General features: G+C 62.2%; 2 protein-coding genes across 4 annotated transcripts in view; both read right to left on the reverse strand.

Moving 5' to 3' along the window:
* NKPD1 (NTPase KAP family P-loop domain containing 1) overlaps positions 1-9,633 on the reverse strand; it is a 10,687-nt gene extending 1,054 nt beyond the window's left edge. Inside the window, 6 exon segments of the mRNA XM_027766925.1 lie at positions 1-19; positions 21-1,060; positions 3,910-4,041; positions 6,103-6,531; positions 7,183-7,307; positions 9,515-9,633. The exon segment at positions 1-19 is cut by the window's left edge and continues 1,054 nt beyond it. Of these exon segments, the coding sequence (XP_027622726.1) occupies positions 1-19; positions 21-1,060; positions 3,910-4,041; positions 6,103-6,531; positions 7,183-7,273 (1,711 nt within the window). The 5' untranslated portion in view covers positions 7,274-7,307; positions 9,515-9,633.
* Positions 9,634-10,225: 592 nt separating this feature from the next.
* TRAPPC6A (trafficking protein particle complex subunit 6A) overlaps positions 10,226-19,259 on the reverse strand; it is a 10,942-nt gene continuing 1,908 nt past the window's right edge. The window contains exons 2-6 of one of the 3 annotated variants that reach the window (XM_014583018.2): positions 12,264-12,331; positions 11,997-12,114; positions 11,340-11,423; positions 11,096-11,154; positions 10,226-10,345 (exon numbers count right to left, since the gene is read on the reverse strand). In XM_014583018.2, coding sequence (XP_014438504.1) covers positions 10,342-10,345; positions 11,096-11,154; positions 11,340-11,423; positions 11,997-12,114; positions 12,264-12,331 — 333 coding nt within the window. In that variant the 3' untranslated portion in view covers positions 10,226-10,341. Of the gene's footprint in view, positions 10,346-11,095; positions 11,190-11,339; positions 11,424-11,996; positions 12,115-12,263; positions 12,332-19,259 lie in introns of all 3 variants that reach the window. The other 2 variants (XM_014583016.2, XM_014583020.2) reach the window with 2 other exon arrangements.

Raw genomic sequence — 19,259 nt, forward strand, 5'->3', positions numbered from 1 at the left:
CCCCCCCCGCTGGCCCGGGCCCGCCCCCCCGCCGCCAGCCGCAGCTTGCGCGTGATCTCGCGGAACAGCAGGTCGTCGCGGCTCTGCACGGCGTCGTGCAGGAACTGCAGCTTGGTGCGGCGGCCCATGATGGGCACGGAGAAGGGCAGTGTGACAGTGCGGTTGAGGAAATGGTAGCCGTTGTCGGCCGTGCCCTTCATGCTGCCGGCGCTCTCGAGGCACGCGGCCAGGATGCTAGGGTCCACGACCAGGATGAAGATGAAGGGTGCGTGGCTGTCGGACAGCAGCGTGTTGATGGCGTTGAGCACGCCTACCACGCGCTCGGGGTAGCACGTGTCCAGCCCGGTGACCTCCAGCACCACGCGCAGCCGGCGCCGCTGGTATATCTCCAGGAAGCACAGGAAGTCGGTGAGTAGCTCCACCTCCTTCTTCACCTCGCACATGAAGCCCAGCTGACTGCCGAACTTCTCGCGCGACACCAGCCGCTCGATCTTCTTGCGCTGGCTCACGAACAGGTGCTTGCCCACGGAGTACACGGCCATGAGCAGCCCGGAGCCCGACAGCGTGGTGGCCGCGCCGCCAAACACCCTGAGCAGGCTGCCACTGGCGCCGCTGTGGCCCAGCGCCTGGCCGCCCAGGGACAGGTAGAGCAGGCCTACGCCCAGGCTAAGCGCCGCCAGCAGCGCCACCAGCGCCAGGCACACGCGGCGCCGGCAGTGCCACTCGCGCTGGCAGAAGTCCGGCCTCGTGGTCGGCTTGTTGCCCAGCACGGAGTACACGCTGAAGGGCAGCGCGCCGTAGTGGTGGCGGATGCCCTCGCACAGCGTGGTCACCAGACCGGCCCACAGCTTGTCGGTGCCTGCGTAGTGCCAGGCGCTGAAGCGGATAAAGAGGAACTGCACGTTCTTACGCCGCAGGTGCACCTCGGTGATGATGGGCTGCAGGAACACCAAGTACCACAGCAGCTGCGGGTAGCCCCAACCGCGCACGCGCCGCGGCCGCCACTGCACGCGCTGCAGCTCCTCGCTCTCGCGTTGCGCCGCCTCCTGCTCCATCAGCGCTGCGGAACCGAAGACGCGGGAGACAGCGTGAGTGGCACGCAAGTCGGGGGCGGGACGGGCCCTGAAGAGGCGGGGCTCTGAAGGGGCGGGGCCAGAGCTAGAACGGGGCGGGGCCTGGAGTGGGCGGGGCACTCCGGCCGAGGTCTGGGCATAAATCAGGAGACCCAGAGGCTGGTAGGGAGGTCTGGACTAAGGTGAACCTCAGAGGCCCAGTTCTGGTCCTGGACCTGGTGTCTTGTCTTCTCTCGCTCTATCTCGGGAGCATACATACCCTATAGCAAATTTAAAAATAATGATAATAGGGACCAGCAGATGGCATAATGGCTATGTCATTGGACACCCATGTAGTCAACCATGGTTCGCGTCCCGGACCAGGCAACTTAAAATTCATGCCACGATCCCAAGAGGAGAATGGAGAAAGGACTGTGGTGTGACCATCCCCCCTAGGGGGTGATTTCTCACTTTCTGCCTCTGTCTCTCTGGTGAGTGCATGCACCCTATAGCAAAAATTCCTCTAAAATAAATAATGATAGTAGCAAATATAATTAAATCCTTTTTAAAGAAATTTTTGCTATAGGGAATGTGCACTCACTGGAGCGACAGAGAGACAGAAAGCAAGAAATCACCATCCAGAGAGGATGGCCATGCCACAATCCCTTCTCCTCCATTTTCCTCTTAAGATTTTGAGCACGCACGCACACACATCCTGCATGAGTTTTAAGCTGCCAGGTCCAGGATTCAAACCATGGTTGACTACGTAGGAGTCCAGCAACATAACCATTATGCTGTTGACTGGGGTTTTATTTTTTAATAATTTTATTTAAATCAATTTATTATTTAAATTTGACCATGAGGGACAGAGCAAAAAAAAAAAGAGGGAAAGTGAGAAAGCAAGCTGCCAGGTTTGGGACTCGAACCATGGTCGGCCATGTGGGAATCCAGCACCCTTAACCACCATGACACCTGCTGGCCCTATCTGCTGGTTTCTAAATAAACAAACACATAAAGAGCTAGAAGCAGGCATGAAAGCTAGGACATGTGGTCAGTAGATGGTGTAGTGGTTAAGGTGCTGGACCCCCATATGGCCTCTTGTGGCTCAAGTCCCAACCTGATGACTCGAAACTCACTAGGCACGTGTGTGTATGCCCCAAAGCCCAAGAGGACAATGGCGAAGGGATTACATGTCCCCGCTCCCCTGGGGGATGAGCCCTCTGAGCTCTGCCATGGCCAGGTCCCTCCCCATGCCCACTTCCTTCTCTCTCTCTCTGTGTCTCTAGCAAGTGTATGCACCGGAAAGAGAAGGAAGAAAGAAAGAGAAAGGAAGGAAGGAAAAGAAGGGGGGGAAAAAGAGAAAGAAGAAGTCGGGGCATGGAGAGACCTGGAGCTGAGGTTGGGCTGGAGGTGATCTGAGAACGAGGCTGGGGGTCGGGGTGCACAGAAGTAGAACCTCAGGAGAGGATGTGAGGGGCAAGGGGAAGAGTGGGGCCCTGGGTGTACCTGGCTGTGGGGGGAGTCCTAAAGAGTAAAAGGAGAGATGCTTTGAAAGAGAAATGCTAGGTGGCTGGGAGACAGCCCTGGGCGTTTTCCTAGCTTACTCTCAACTCCTCCAGGGAGCCCTCCCTGATCTCCAGGCCAGTTCAGGGGCCCACTCTGGGCCATCCCTGCCTTCCGTTGCCCCTGCTGCACTGGGAGCTCCAGGAGAGCACAGTTATCGCTGTGTCCCCTGGACATGAGGAGGGGCTGGGAGGATGTCTGAAGAATGACTGGGGGAAGTCTGGGCAGGACTTGTGTGTGAGATCAGCGAGGGAGAAGCAGGGTGGCCAAGTGGCCACCAAGTGGCTGGTGCAGGGCAGGAGCTCCCCCCCCCTTTTTAGGGAGATTTTTGTTATAGGGTGCATGCACTCACCAGAGAGACAGACAGAAAGCGAGAAATTACACCCCCCCCCCAGGTGGATGTCCACACTGCAATCCCTTCTCCTCCATTCTCCTCTGGATCTTGGGCACACACGCACACGCGCCCAGCGTGTTTTAAGCCACCAGGTCCAGGACTCGAAGTGCGAAAGACTATAGGGGAGTCCAGTGACGTAACCATTATGCCATCTGCTGGTTCCTGGTTCTCCCTTTTCTTTTCTGTCCTATCCTTTCTCCCCGAGACTCTGCTCCTCTGTGACAACATGGGCAGGCTTGTCCAGGACAGGGACCAGAGTAATCTGCACAGGCATGAGAGGCCGTTGGGACTGCCCCAGGACTGGGCACCAGGAGGATGGTCCTCCCGGCCCCTCTGACCAGTCTCGGCTGAGCTTCGCACCCTGACAGACTCCGAGCTGCTGCACCTGCTGGGTTTCAGCTCGTGTCATCAACGAACATCTGAATGTTAGGTGTCGGTGGGAGCCAGGCCGTGGGCCAGGGCTGAGGGGAAGAGACGGGAGACACAGAAGCCCGCAAAGTCTTGGCAGGAGCATGCAGTCTCACTGAGGAAGCCAGGCTTTCTCCCTAGGGTGCTGGGGAGTCATAGAAGGCTTTTGAGCAGGAGAGGGACATGAGCAGATCCTTATTTTAGAAAGAAAGGCAAATGTGTATCTTGTCTTCCTTGGAGTGAATTTGGCAGGGAGGAGGAGGTGGGGGAGGAGGGTGAGACGTAGACACTGCCAAGAGACCAGGGAGGAAAGTGGAACAGGGACTGGGCAGAAGCTGTGGGCATGCAGAGGGGCCTGGCCATGGCAGAGCTCAGAGTGCCCGGGCTGCGGCAGGCTGGCCTCAGGGGCGAGCTGATCTGGGGGCAGCCTGCTGCTGGCAGACCACAGGCCCCCCGTCTCGCCTCCCCCCAACAACACACACAGCAACTGACCCGTGATCTTGTCCAGCATCATGTGCAGGCGGCAGCCGAAGGGGGCGTAGAAGCCCACTGTCACGGGGACGGGCACGTGGCAGAGGGTCTTGGCCAGGCAGCTGCAGTAGACGTCATCCTCTGTCAGGATGTCTGGGGGCCAGGGCGGGGACAGTCAGGCAGGCTGGCTGGGCACCACCCTCCTCCCCCCACTCCACAGCCGTTCCCAGCAGGCCCAGCATCCCCGGGGCGCCGGGTGGGGGGCAGCAGCGGGAAAGGTCCTGGTTTGCACCCCGAGACCTCCCTGAGCACACAAGCACCGGGTCTGGGCTGACGGAGGAGGTGACTTGAAGCCCCTTTGGGGATGCCTGTCTCACTCACGGAAGAACTAAACGAATCTGCTCAGAGTAAGTAAATAGAGGTCCCTGTGTCAGCGCCAGCACTGATGGCCCCGAGGACCACAGGCTCCTCTCAGCTTCCTGTCTCCCCTACCCACCCTGGGCCCAGGCTTGAGAGGTGCACAGTCCCGAGTTCCAATCCTGGCCCTGCCGCCTTCCTCCCAGGACCCTCAGCAGGGCGAGGCCTCTGAGAGGCAGTAGAGGCCCCAGGGAGTGTGGGTGCCAAAGGGTCTGGCCAGGGTGGGCGCTCGGTCGGGGCCGTGACCTCGCCTGGCCATTTGGGGCACAGATCCGTTGACAGTCCAAGCATGGTGCTCAAGCACGTCACATCGCTCTGCAGGTCCCTTTCCTGCCCTTGCCCCTCGAGCTTCTTGGACCTGACATTGGGGTGCCAGCCTCCCAGTGCCTGCCAGGGAATGACACCCGCACTTTCAGAGAGGCCCGTGGGCTGCGGGAAACGGGCCACACCTGGTGACAGCCAGGGCAGCAGGAAGATGACAAGACTTGCGGAGGTGGCAGTGGGCAGGGCTGATCTAATCCTCGCTGTGCCCGGTCACTGCCGAGTTCACCTCCTTCCACCTCTCGTTCCATGTGTGAAGTGGGCACGATGGCCCTGGGGCTCAGGATGGGCTGTGTCCAGTCGGAGCCTGAGCCCTTGTTTAGCCATGGCTCTATGGTCAGCCCAGATCCAGGAGCCAGCTGTGTCCCCATCGCCACCCTGGTCAGGCCGCCAGCATCTCTCACCTGGACAGGCGGTCGCCTGCTCACAGACCACCTGCTTCCTGCCTCCCACAGCGCCTTCTGGTAGACCTTGGGGCCACCCCCTCCCTCCCGTGGCTCCAGTCACAGTAAGAGCCCAAGGACTGGCCTGCCTGACATGTGGCCGCGGTCTGCACTGGCTCACTCTGCTGCCTGGTCTTTGCACAGATGTCACCTTAATGGGATCTAGCCCGATGCCCCTGCCGGATCTGCACACCCCAACGCCCCTGTCTCCTTTTCCACACCGTGTGGTGGTCAGCTGGTGGCACCCTTTTCAACTTTAGTCTCTTGCCAGAGAGCATGTGTGCACTCCAGGGAGACAGAAAGACAGAGAGGACGAGAAAGCACCCCCATGGGGTGTGGTCACACTGCAGTCCCTTCTCCTGTTCCTCCCTGTTGAGATTTTAGGCGCACACACACACACACACACACACACACACACACACACACACATAAGCCTGGTGTCATTTTCAAGCCACCCAGGCTGGGACTCAAAGCCACCAGTTGGCCAAGTGGGATCCGGCTCCCTTAAGCACTAGACTATGGGGTTGGCCCTGTCCTCATTTCTCATCTCCTGTGCCCGCCCTGACCCCAGTACGCTGTGCGTGGCTCTGTCTGGCCACTCCCAGAACAGAGCCGTTTGGCGCTAGGACCTGGACCGAGCGAATGAATGGACGAGCATGGCCAGGATCCCTTCCTTGGCTGAAGCTCTGCCCCGGCTCCACTCCCCACCTCTGGCAAGAGAGTCCCTCTTGGTCCATTTCTGCCATCCCAGAGCTGGCGGACAAGCCATGCTTGCCAGCCCTGCCCCAGAGCTGCGCGGCCCGCTGGGCCCTGGAGGGTGTAAAGGAGAGGAAACAGAGCCGGGTATTCGCAGAAGCAGAGCGAAGCCTTTCTGCCCGCCAGCCCAGGGCCAGGGTGAGCGCCCCTCCTGGGCAGGGATCAGAATGCCAACAAGGCCCAAGGAGCTAGCTAGCCAGGGAGCCCGCGGCTGGGTGGAAGCGAGTGGCAGGATGGCAGGAGCTGGGACGAGCGCCCAGGAAGCCCGGGCGAGCACCGGAGCTGAAGGTGAAGGAGCTGCAGGCCACTGGGCCGGGCTGGGGCCGGGCCGCCGAGGGCTCACGGGGCTCCAGGAGCGTGCCGGCTGCCGAGGGGAGGGCTGGGCCGCTGCTGGCCATGGCGAGTGCCGTGGTGGGTGAGGCGGGAGGCAGCTGGGGGGCGCAGGCTGGTCCCATGGGGGCAGCGGAGGTTGTAGGAGGCCCCTTTGGAGACCCGTGAACCGGGCAGAACCGCTGCCGCAGGGGACTGTGAGGTGGCGGCTGGGGCTGCCGCTGCTGCTGGGTGGCTGGCTGGGGACCCCGGCGCCAGCTGCCACCACGTCCCTGGTGGCCGTGGTAGGCCAGCTGCCAGAGTGACTGGGGGGTTGGCCGACCAGGCCCATGGGCTTGAGGGGCCGCTGGGACATGGCGCCACTGAGGACAGCATCCTGGAAGGAGGAAGGAAGTGGGGTGGCGGAGCCTGCGTCCCTGGCCCTGGGGGCACTGGCAGGAGCCAGGTGAGTGGAGGTGGAGGCTGAGGCCGGAGCTACAGGGCCGAGGGGGTGCGGGGAGGGGCCGGGGGCTGTGCTCGCTGTCCACAGCCGGGCGGTGAGGACACACGGGGGGTGCAGCGGCCGGCCTGGGGCATGGCCAGCACCTCCAACCCACACCCTGGTCCCTGGAGGGCCCCTCGGGCAGGCTGGGCTGAGGGAGCGGACAGGGGAATCTGCTGTGCTGGCCTGGTTGGTGTGGTGGCTGTTGTGACGGGGGGTGGCCGCAGAAAGGCCAGGGGCTGGGGGACAGACCCTGTTTCCAGCCCTGTGGGGGCTGAATCAGACCTGATGGGGGGCAGCTGCCCCTCTCCACCCCAGCAGGAGCACCCACGGTCAGCACCAGAAGCCGAATCCCCCTTGCTCATACAGTGTGGGGGGTCGCCCTCCCCAGCTGGGGTCTGCTCATTGGCCTGGGGAAGGGGCGGACAGGATCCCGTGCCCTGCCTCACTCCTCTCCGCAGAAGCCTCTGGGGAGGCTGGGGCTTGGCCACCCACGAAGGCCCTCGCAGGCCTCTACCTGCCACGAACCGCCCCCCAGCACCTTACCTTTCTGGTGTCCCAACTCCGGGTCTAAGAAGTATCGCTCAGCGGGGGTCCGGGCGCCCTGGGTGAAGTGGACGCTGTACTGCTTGTGCATGGCGGCTGGGCAGCTGGGCTCCGGGGGCCTGCTCCTGGGGTGGGGGACAGGCTCAGTGCCCTGCTGCCTCGGGGTCACAGCAGAGGGTCACAGCCCTGCCCTGCCCTGCCCCAGGACAGGGGTGAACCTGGACAGGTGGGGTGGGTCCTTGGTGTTGGGTTCTAGGATGTGCATGGGGTGGGGGGGCAGGAGAGGGAAGGACTGGCTGGCTAGCTGGGCTCCGGGGGCCTGCTCCTGGGGTGGGGGACAGGCTCAGTGCCCTGCTGCCTCGGGGTCACAGCAGAGGGTCACAGCCCTGCCCTGCCCTGCCCCAGGACAGGGGTGAACCTGGACAGGTGGGGTGGGTCCTTGGTGTTGGGTTCTAGGATGTGCATGGGGTGGGGGGGCAGGAGAGGGAAGGACGGGCTGTCTCGGGCTGATTTAGGGTAGGGTGTTCTGGAGCCCCCGGGGGTCTCCGAGGAGCCAGGGCAAGGACAACAGGGAGTGTTGAGTGGATGCTGGGGATACAGAGCCCACGTGGCCGAGTGACAGAGGGGACCTGAAGAGGGCACGGTGGGACCAGGAGGCCGGTGTGGCTCGAAGAGACCTGACCCGCTGGGGAGCAGGCGAGAGACGGAGGGAGACACAATGGCCAAGGCCCTTCACCCACGGGCAGGGGATGGGGGTGGTGAAGGCTGGGGACCAGGTGTGTGCGCCCTGCCCGCCACTGCCTCCCCGGCCCAGGGTCCCCCTACCTGACAGCGGCCTCCGGCCCCAGCTCCCAGCCCCGGCCGCCTGCTGCCAAGCTGTGCCAGCCCGCCGGCCTCAGCCCTAGTGCCGGCTGGACCTGAGAGGCCTGAGGCCCGAGCTGAGCTGAGCTGAGCTGTGGCGCCCGCCCGACCGGTTTGCCTGCCTGTCCCCGCCCCGTCCCCAGCTGCCGCCCGGTCCTGTTGCTCCCTGCTCTCCAGGACTCAGTGTCCCCACTGCCCCTCCGCATCCCAGCTGAGGGTGTGAGGCGGGCCCACGGTATAGCCTGGGTGTCCTCATGCTTGGCCCCAGAGTCTACAGGAGCCCCTGGCACTTCGCAGGAGGGCCGGGCGTGAGTCCAGGACACGGGGGGGGGGTGCGGGGGTGCCAGCTCCTCGACAGCCCCATGGTGTGACCTTGGGCAAATGACCTCACTGCTGAGCCTCGGCTTCCTCATTGCTGGGTGGGTCGGGGCTGGGGGGCGGCGCCCTGCCTCTCGTGGCTGCCGGGGATGAATCAGGTGGGAGTCCGCCCGGCACCGGCCTGCGTCGGCCATGGCACCACTGACCCGCTTCCCGGCGCTGCCCCAAAGCCTCATCTGATGAGGACGGCAGGTGCCAAAGTGCCCAGGAGCTGGCTCCGCAGTGCGGACCATCTTCCTCACCGGCCCGGTGGGGCAGCTGTGATGTCCACTTTGCAGGTGGGGAAACTGCGGCCCAGGAACGTGGAGGCCCTGGCCTGCGTCACGCAGAGGCAGGGTGGGAAGCAGGCATGGGCCCCCCCCCCCCTGCCACATCCCCTTGCAGAGGCAGAGCTGGGGGCTGAGCAGGAGGGCACGGAGACCACGCAGGCCCTCTCTGCTCGGGCTCCTCCTCTCTGCTCGGGCTCCTGTGTCCCTGCAGCGGCTGTGGCTGTGGCTGTCCGGAGATGGGACAAACAGCACTTCCCGAAGAGCTGGGATGGTCTGGGACAGGGAATCACAGACTAGTGTCCAGGACGGGTGGTCTCTGGTCAAGGGAGCCACTGGCCCTGCAGTGACCCTCTCGTAGGGTTCTGCCTGGGTAAACACTGCCCCCCATCACTGGGCTGTGCCCCTTTCCCTCCACCCAGGACCTGGTCTCTGGGGAAGGCAGCCCATGCCCCACCTCGGGCAGGGCTCTGCCTCCCAGAAGCACCCTGTCCCCCCAGGAAGGCAGCCCAGTAACTGATTCACTGGGAAATGCCTGTCCCAGCCAGGACCAGGACCAGCGGTCTGGGGACCCAAGAGGAAGCGTGTCTGTGAAGAAACAGCAGGACGAGGCTGTCCAGACTAGCCCAGGGTTCAAGGTGGCTCTGGACACTGAAGCGGGCACGGGCCAGGCAGGGGAAGGCGTGTACAAAGGCCCAGGGCAAGGAGCACCGCAGACTGGGCAGAGAGGGCCGGCACCGCAGAGGCTCAGACGCTGCCCGCCGGGAGTGTTTTAAGCAAGGGGACCCTTCTTCATCCCAGCGGGGTCTCACCCCGGTTTCACTTACCCACATCAGACCTTGCAGCAGAGCGCGGCACCAGTCCAGCTGTGACGCCCCCAGATACTACAGATGCAAACGGAGGAGGTGGCAGGGTGGCCAGAAGCCAACTGCCTGGGACAGGTGGCTGGGCCGCTGTTCTGGGCACAACTGGTGTTGGCCAGGCATGTGAAGTGTGTTTGAGGAGGTGGGGGGATTGGGGGTGTCTGGACCCCAGCCCATCTCTCCATCGTCAGCCCTGGCCTGCCCTGGCCTGCATGCTGGGCACCGCATCCCTGTGCCCCAGGGAGAGGCTCTGCTCCGTGCACCCCGCTGGGCAGAGGCAGCCCCAGACTTGTTGATTGTGAGACGCTGGTGCTAGGGGCCGCCCTCGCTGCCAGGAGTACAACGAGGGAGGAAGAAAGTTCAAGGGCTCAGGCCATGGGCTGGGTGCAAGGGGGCCCTGCAGAGGAGGGTCTGGGAGGAGGCAGAGCCCCAGGGAGTGTTCCACCCCCCCACCAGTGCAGGACCTGGACACAGCTGCTCCAGGGAGGCCCCCCACCCCGCCTTCCAGACTGGCTCGGATCCCACACAGCGAGCTTTATTGAGCATCCGCCATGCACTGACATGTCCAATGGGGAGCCCTCTACACCAATCCCGACTGCGGCCAGGGCTGCCTTGCCTCCCACATCCATTCGTGAGCACGTGTGGTCCCCAGGGCCGGGGCCCCCCAACCCCAGCCTCAAGACCAGCCCCTGCGGTAAGGCATCTGTTGTCTCCCGAGGAGGGCGAGGGCCGGCTGAGGCTCGCTGGGGCAGGGCCGGGGTCCTCAGGACTTCTGGATCACCACCTGGAACTTACCTGGAAGAGAAGGGCTGGCTGGGACCAGGGGGAGCCAGACAGCACCGCAGCAGCAGCCCCGTGGCCTTAAGCCCTCCCTGTTCCAACAGCCTGGATGACCTGGGCTGGACCTGTTTCCGCACTGGTCCAAGGGGCGGAGCTCCCGCCCACCCGGCCTGCCTCCTGGAGCTGTGAGTGACAAGGGGCACAGGGAGGCCAAGCATGCAGGCCACTGGGGAGGGGCCCTGCACGGCCTCCTTGGCGTCCGTGGCACGTACGGCCCACATCCTGCCCACTTCCCCAGGGCCCCAGAGGGTGAGTGGGCGGCAGGGGCCAGGCTGCAGGTTCGGGGGCAGCCTGCGCCGTGGGATTGGGGCCACAGCATGTCTGATGGACGGCCTGCAGCCCCGCAGGGCCTGGGGCTCAAGAGGACACCCGTCAAGCAGGACAGCAAGTTCTATGGGGTCTCGAGAGCCCCCCCATCCAGCTGAAGCATCACTGGGTGACTCTAATACGTCCTGGTTCCATGCTGGGCGGGACCGTTCGCAGTTACGAGACGGTTCTCTCCTCAGGGCTGGCACACCCAGGGAAGTCGAGGGGCCAGGTGTAGACAGGCCTGCACCAGCTGGGTGGCTGGCCAGGTGACAGAGCTTTCTGAGCCTCCACTTCCACATGTGCAGAATGAGGCCAGCAGCCTCGGCTCCCGGCGCAGGACAGGGGCAGGGACGGAGGTGCTCCAGGGATAGGTAGGACCCCCTCCCCGTGACTCACAGGCAGGCAGGGCTGCTACGGAGGCGGTGACAGAGCTCTCGATGCCTAGGATGCTGAGGCTGCCACACAGGAGGCCACAGGTGAAGGCCAGGAACTGGGGCAGGGGACACAGACCACTGTGGGAGGCGCGGGGAGGCCACGCCAGGTGGCCTTGGGACGCTGCCTCGACCTGGGGACACGCCTCGCTTGGATGGGCGGGCACGTGGGGGAGGGAAGCGTGGGTGAAGTCCCAGCTCCCCCATACCTTGGGTGCTTCCTCCAAATACTGCAGGCCCGAGGCCATCGGGACGAGGAGGGGGAAGCTGTTGTCCTGCAGGACGTAGGTCCCCTGGGAGCAGAGGCCAGTGTGGGTTGGGCCTGGGTATCAGTGGGACAAGGGAGGCCAGGACCCAGTGCTCCTGCCCGCCACCTCCCACCCCCGCACCCCGGGCTGAGGTCTGGAAGAACCCCTCCCTTAAACTGCCATGGTCATAGGCCCATCCTACAGTAGTACTGCAGAAAGGCCTAGCTGGGGCCCCCCAACTCGGGCTTGGCGTCCACCCCTCGGGGATGCTGGGCCCGTCCGTCTGGCTGTGTGCATGATTTCTCCCAGGGCGGTGGCGAGAAGCTGGGCACCTGGCCTCAGAACTGGGGTTGGGGACCAGGCACAGCTGGGCACCGTGGAAGCTCAGACCAGCTTGAGGCTCGGGGCGTCCGGCCAAGGCACAGTACTGTTATGTGGGAGGCCCTGTGTGCTCTGGGTGCCAACCGGGGGGACCACTGCAGCCTCCCGACTTCCCTCGGAGGATCAGACAGGCCTCCCCCCAGCTTTGGACAGCCCCCCAGCTGGCTGCTGTGGGTTTCCGGCTCCGGCGTCATGGGGGGGCGGGGCTGAGCTGGACGGGGCGAAGCACGCACCCACCTGGTGATTGGTGCGGAGCCCGTCCATCTGCTTCCCGAACGCGGCCACCCACAGGTCCTTGCACAGGAACTTGAGGACATCCAGCTCCTCCCTGAAGGCCAGCGTCTCCCGGGGCAGCCTGGTAGGGCCGGGGCAGACATGGACCGGGGTCTTGCAGGGAGCCACAGCCTTCCCCACCCTGGACCTGCCCAGGAAGGAACCCCCCTGCCTGGGCAGGTCCTGCCCGCCTCTGCCAGCTGGGAGTGGGGGCAGGAAGGCCGCTCTCACCTTTCACCCAGAGCCTGGCCCACACGGAAGCCCATGCCCTCCAGGACCGACAGGCTCATCTTCTGTCCCTAGAAGGCCGGGGATAAGAGGCTCAGGGGCCCCCAGGTGTGCCCGTGGGCTTGGGGCTGCCGAAGCGCAGGTGAGGCGGGGGGCTTCACAATCTGTCTGGCCAGGATGTGGCCTGGGCCTTCAGGGTGCAGGCCGGCTTTGCCCTCTGTCCTCTGCAGGTCCCGCTCCCCTGGGGCGAGCTCTTCCCTGGTAGCATCCACCACTGTGGCAGGCACTGCCCCCGAGGCAATGCTGTGACCCATGCAAGGGGTGACCTGCCCAAGGGCTCACATGGCGAGAGCGCGGGGCTGGCCCACAGGAAGGGGGCCGGGACTGGATACGACCGTCCTGTCTTAGAACACGGGTCAAGACCCCCAGGAGGGACACACAGGGCTTGGGCGGCCACTCCCTGACCGGGTGCTGGGAAGGCAGTGAGGGCAGGTCAGGGTCCCACGGGGGCCAGAGGGCTGCACGTGTCTGTCCCTGCACCTGCAGGTGGGGACACACGACAGGGACACTGTGTTGTACCTGGGGAGCTGGAATGAGCCGGGGTAGGAGCCGACTAGGGCGTCAGACACCCCAGGCCTGCCTCGGAGTGGGCACCGTGCTCGGGGACTGAGAAGGGGCACGCACAAATCCCAGAGGGAGCATACTACCACCAGCTCCTCCCAGAGGGCTGCGGTCCCCAGACCTCCCCCGAGCCTCGCGCCCTCCCTGGGGCTACCCGAGTGGTGGAGGGGATTCTCTGCTCCACCCAATGTGGACTGGCCGCCCCACCTCCTCAGCAGACCTCCTGCGGCCTCCCAGGACCCCCTGGCCCCGCGTCCCTCCACCCCGATGACACCATGTTCCTCTGTGGACCCCTGGAAGCCCTCCTTAGTCCCCTCCTAGGTTGGTCCCCCCACCCCTGCCCACCCTGTGGGGAGTCAGCTCTGCAGGGCTGCCTGGACAGCCAGTCCACGTGGGACCCTCAGCAGCGGCACAGGCGTGGCACCTGGGAGGCGCTTCGTCAAAGGCAAGGAATCGGGGTTCGAGCATGCTGTGCCCAGCGTGTTACGCTCTCGTTGCACTCTAACACTCAGTCGCTGGACTTGGCACCTGGAAACGGGCTCAGAGGGGTGAAGAACCCACCAAAGGCACTGACTAGGCAGGTCCAGTCCCAAGCCTCAGGGTGGGCAGGTAGGCAGGGGGGTGTCACAGCTGTCCTGGGCACTAGGGAGATGGCATGGCTGAGCCACCTGGGGAGCACTGGGAATGGGACCTGGCGGAGGTCACCGGGGTGCGGATGACAACACAGCTTCCTGCCCCGCCCTGGCACTGCACACTCCTGCCTCTGGCTGCTTCCCTCCCGACTCCCAGGCACAGGGTCTGTGACTAATGTGGCGAGGAACAGGAGTAGGGCGTGTGAGACTGAGAGGAGGAGCCACGCCGTCTGCATGGTGACACGGGTGGCAGGAGGTTCCTGCGTGCTTCAGTGCAGGGCTCCCCAGCCACCTGCCTGGGTCTAGACCCCCTGACACCAGAGGGGACCCAAGGCAGGGATAACTGGCCAGGCCTCAGTTTCCTCATGTGTCAAAGAAGAACAATGTTGGGAACCAGCAAGTGGCATGGTGGTTAAGGCACTGGACACTCCCTATGGCTGACCATGGTTCAAGTCCCGGACCTAGTAGCTTGCTTTCCCACTTACGCACCCTCCTCCCCTGCCCCGTGTCTCTCTCTGGTCAAATTAAAATAAATGAATGAATAAATAGTTTTTTTGAGAGGTTTTTGCTATAGAGCGCGTGCGCTCGCCAGACAGACAGAGAGAGAGACAGAAAGTGAGAAATCACCCCCCAGGGGGGATGGCCACACTGCGATCCCTTCTCCTCCATTCTCCTCTCGGGGTCTTGGGCACACGCACACATGCCCGGCGTGAGTTTTAAGCCACCGGGTCCAGGACGCGAACCGCGGTCGACCACATGGGAGTCCAGCGACATAGCCATTACGCTAACTGCTGGTTCCAATAGATGTTTTTTTTTTTAAAGGACAATGTTAATACAGGTTGAGTATATCTTATCTAAAATGCTCAGGACCAGAAGTATTTCAGATTTTTTTCCAATTTGGGAATATTTGCATGAGTCAAATGAGGTATGCTGGAGACAGGGCCCAAGCCTACCCTTAAATATACGCACCTTATACACACAGTGTGAAGGTAAGCTTTTTGATTGCCAGAGGGGACAGGCACTTGCCAGACACAGAGAGGGAGAGAGACAAAGCATTCCCCATGGGGCATGGTCATGCCACAATCCCTTCTCCTCCATTTCTCCATCCTGTCGGGATTTTGAGCAGAGAGTTGAACCACAGTCGGCCATGTTGGGTTGAGTTCCTATAACCACTAGGCCACAGGCCTGGCCCCGGAAGGTAATTTTATATTGTCATTTTTTTTTAGTTTTTTGCCATAGGGTACTCACTAGAAAGACACAGAGACAGAGAAAGAGGAAGTGAGAAATCACCCCCAGGAGGGATGGCCACGCCACAGTCCCTTCTTCTCCATTCTCCTGGGATTTTGAGCACCCACACACATGTGCCTAGTGTGATATTCAAGCTGCCAGGTCTGGGACTTGAACCACAATAGGCCATGTGGGAGTCCTGGGCCTAACCACCATGCCCACCTGCTGGCCCCAATATATTGCCGCATTTTAACTGCGACACCTCGCAGGAGGGCAGGTGTGGAGTTTTCCACTTGGGACGTCACACTGGGGCTCAGTTTCAGATTTTCCAGCATTTTGGATTTGGGGGTTAGGGGTGCTTGACCTATCCTGGCCACCTCCTGGGGTCCTTCTGAGGGAGGAGTAAAGGGGTTGCCAGGGCCAGTCCAGCCCCAGGGGGACAGACAGCCCACCCTGGACCGCCTCCCTGCAGAGGAGCTCAGAGGCGCTCAGAGGCGCTCCGAGGCAATCTGGGCCTGGCGGTGAGGCGGGAAAGCAAGTCTTCCTCGGACTGCCTGGAGGGAGAAAGCGTGCAGCCAGGGCGCCTCGGCTGGGCCTGGGCCAGGGGAGGCCATGTCGGCCGAGGACGACGGCGGGCAGGGAGGGCAGCCCAGGCCCAGGTCACAGCCAGGCCGGACGGTACCTGAGAGCCAGCAGGCCCGTCAGCACGTGGGAATGTGCAGGGGGCCTCGGAGGGTTTCCAGCAGGTTCAAACTTTCCTTCCGTGAACTCCAGACTGTCTGTGTTTGAATCCCAGCTCCGCCGCTTACTGGATGTGTTACCTTGGGCAGGCGGTCTAACCACCTCTGCCTCAGTTCTCCCACACGTGCCACGGGGCTAATGGCCGTCCCCGCGCAGTGGTGGTGTGACCAGCACGTGGCAGCAGCTTGCTACTCAGGGTAGCCCTCGGCAGGGGCCTGTACCTAATAGTATTTGCTAGCGATAAGACTGGGGGTGTGGGGCACACGGGGAATGCCAGCAAAGGAAAGGGGAGGGGTGGAGAGGAGGGGGCGAGGGGCAGGTGACCAGAAGGGAGGAGACGCCTCCGCCTGCCGCCAGCACAGCCTGTCTCCCTAAAACTGAGATTGGGGCTCCATCGCTCTGCGGGAAAGCGGCCGAGGCAGGCTCTCCTGTCCACGGGACTCCCACAGCGCCCAGCTGGCATGGCTGGCATTTCCGGGCTGTGCTGCCCACCTCGGCTGGGCTCACACGACAGCGGGATGCCTGGAAATGAGCGAAGATGGAAGAGCAGGACGCCTCAGTGTCACACTGATGCCATTGACCCCACAAGAGGAAGGGCTGTTCTAGAAATGATCAGCCCACGGTCAGGCCCATGGACACTTTTTTTTCCTTTGAGAGGTTTTTGCTATACGGCGCGAGCGCTTATCAGAAAGACAGAGAGAGACAGAGAGACAGAGAGACAGAAAGCGAGAAATCACCCCCCCCCCCCCGGGGGACCGCAATCCCTTCTCCTCCTTTCTCCTCTTGGGATCTTGGGCACACACGCACACGCGCCGGTGTGTTTAAGCCTGGGGACTGGGACTCGAACTGCAGTCGACTACATGGGAGTCCAGTGACATAGCCATAATGCCAGCTGCTGGTCCCAGAATGGACGCTTGTTAACCAGAAGCAGAATGACTGACACATGGGGAGAGGCCAACACCGCCCAGCTTGTCGGGGAAAACGGGGGCGGGGGAGGACGAAGTGAAAGCTTGTAGGGTGCACTGAGGAGACCCAGAAAGTCTAACGCTCACCGAGCCCCCAAAGGACGCGGACACAGCAGGGGACAGCCGCACTCCGAGGGGTGGCAGGAAGGCTCCCTGCTTTCCTCCCACTGGAAGGAGCGCAGAGCCCGAGCAGGAGGGCAGGAAGATGGGTCAGACGAAGCCGGGCCCATCCTGAGCCGAGACGGCCCATCCCAGAACAGGAGAAAACGGAGAACGTTCTGGACTGAGGCTGGCGGGGGAGGAGGGGCTGCCCTGCCTCTCAGGTCCTTGTAAGGTACATGCATGGGAAGGTTCCAGGTTCGTGACCACAGGCCTCCCCCAAGTACCCGGGCACATGTGTGTGCACATGATCCATGGCTGGTCGGCGCTGGGTACGCTGCAGTGTCACAACCCTGTTGGGGTGCCATCTCTCTGTCTCTCTTGCTCATGGAAGAAATACTTTTTTTTTTTTCTCTTTTTTTTGGAAAGGTTTTTGCTATAGGGCGCGTGCGCTCGCCAGACAGACAGAGACAGAAAGCGAGAAATCACCCCCTAGGGGGGATGGCCACGCCGCAATCCCTTCTCCATTCTCCTCTCGGGATCTTGGGCATGCACACACACACACCTGGCATGAGTTTAAGCCACTGGGTCCGGGACTCGAACTGCGGTCGACTACATGGGAGTCCAGCGACATAGCCATTACACTAACTGCTGGTCCCGAAATAAATACTTTTTAAAATCACGGAAAGAGGAGCCAGGTGCTCCATTTCCCCAAGGCAAACGGCCCAGGAAGACCCAGAATTCCAGCTGTGGGTCCCAGGCAGGTGACGGGGACCTGGGAGGCTGGCACAGCAGCCCCGACCCTCCCACCTACCCCAAAGGACCAGCCTTCCATCCAACAGCCTGCACCTCAGACTGGCCCGTGGATCCCACTCGACCATTGGAGCTAAGCACCTTCCTCAGTAGGACACGGAGGACATGCCGTGCCCGAGGAAGGAAAAGCCAACGTCCCTGTCCGTGGAGGGGCAGACCGGCGCCACAGACACGCCCTAGAGCCGGACACCTGCATTCCAATTTCGCCTGTGATGGTCAACACAGGGCCTCGGACAGGCCCCTCCCGTCTCACGCCACAGTCACACCCCCTCCAAGTGGGACAGTAACATCTACCTTGATGTACTTTTGTTTTATCTGAGAACATCAGATAAAACACTGTATTTTAAGTGCCCGACAAACAGGGTCTGCGTTCGGCTCAGAGGAACACTTGCGGGACCAAAGGGAAGGAATGGGGGGTAGGGGGTAGGTGTGTGTGTGTAGGGGGGCAGGAACCAAAGAGAAAAGACAGAAAAGGGTGTAGCTCCCGTCGTGACAGGTCTGAGACAGGTGCAAGGCACCGAGAGCCACCAGGAGCCTTCTGAGGCCTGACTCCAGGCCAGACCCCAGCCTGGTCTCTGGGAATCTCTCCAGTGCGGGGCTCCAGAAGCCCTGTGGGGAGCAGAGCCCAGGAACCTACTGGGGTTTGTCATCCTCACTTGGCCACAGAAACCCATTAAAGCCCTCTGGAGGGAGACCAGGGAAAACTGAGCGACACAGGCGAGAGTTTACTACCCAAAGCTTTGGAGGCGGGATGCCAGGTGACATTCCTGACTCCTCCAGGCCATCAAAGCCTTGGCTACCTCATCTACAAAGAGGGGAAGCTGCTGGTGGGTAGGAGGATCAAATGCAGGGGGCAGTGTGAAGTCCTCACATGTGGTAAGGCGGTCAGGAGGCGACAGTAAGGAGGCCCCGTCCCCGCCCAGTTCCCCGCCCGCCACAGCTCAAGGGCTGCCGAGGACGCCCCCGGCACACAGTGATCGGCCCACACCGAGTGCACAGGCTGGCCAGGGAGCTGAGCGTGAAGCAAAGGAGCACACAGACGTACACCCTTACTGAGTAGGACGAAGGCTACCCAGGAAAAAGTGGGGAGGCCAGCTGTGGGAATGGATTAAGGAGACCCCAACCTGACTGGGGACCCAGAGAAGGCTTCCCAGAGGAAGGGGCATTTCAGCCAAGAGCTGAGGAATTAACAGGTGTTGGCTCAGTGAGGGTGTGACAGATGCGAAGAACAGGGACAGGGGCCCGCGGGAAAGAGCTGGATTCCCAGGTGGCTGACCAGAGTCCCAGACCTGGCAGCTTGAAAATCTTGCTGCATGTGTGCCCAAAATCGCAAGAGAAGAATAGAGAAGGGATTGCAGCGTGGCCATCTGTCCTCTGTCTCTCCCCAGTAAAAACACCACCACCACCAAAACGAACAAGGCGAAGAGGGATCAGGCTCATTTCACGGGAGCAGAGAGCAGGGCCCTGGGTGAGGGCAGGGGATGAGACACATATTTAAGCATATTTATTTCTCCCATGAGTAAGAGTGAGGGAGTCAGGGGGCACCCCCAACAGGATCTCCTGAGATCCACCCCCAGCCTCAGTCAGCCTCTGGGATCATGGCATGCCTGTGCCCAGTGTATTCAGGGAGGTCTCCAGATGCAAACCCAGAACCTTCCCACGTGGCTCAGCCTTGCAGAGCATCGCATTTCACCACGGCGCTACCAGCCAGCTCTGGGCAACGTATTTAGATAGAAGAATGACCATAACCTGGCTGCGGGCTGGAGATGAGGAAGAGAAGGCAGGTGTGGGGGACTCCTGTGTTTCTGACTTGAAAGCCAGGAAGGACAGGGTGGCATGACTGCTCCCTTCCTCCCTAAGACACAGGCCAACATGGGACCAGCAGTTGGTGTAATGGCTAT

Source organism: Tupaia chinensis, unplaced genomic scaffold (genome assembly GCF_000334495.1).
Source record: "Tupaia chinensis unplaced genomic scaffold, TupChi_1.0 Scaffold000067_1, whole genome shotgun sequence".
Lineage (NCBI taxonomy): Eukaryota > Metazoa > Chordata > Mammalia > Scandentia > Tupaiidae > Tupaia > Tupaia belangeri.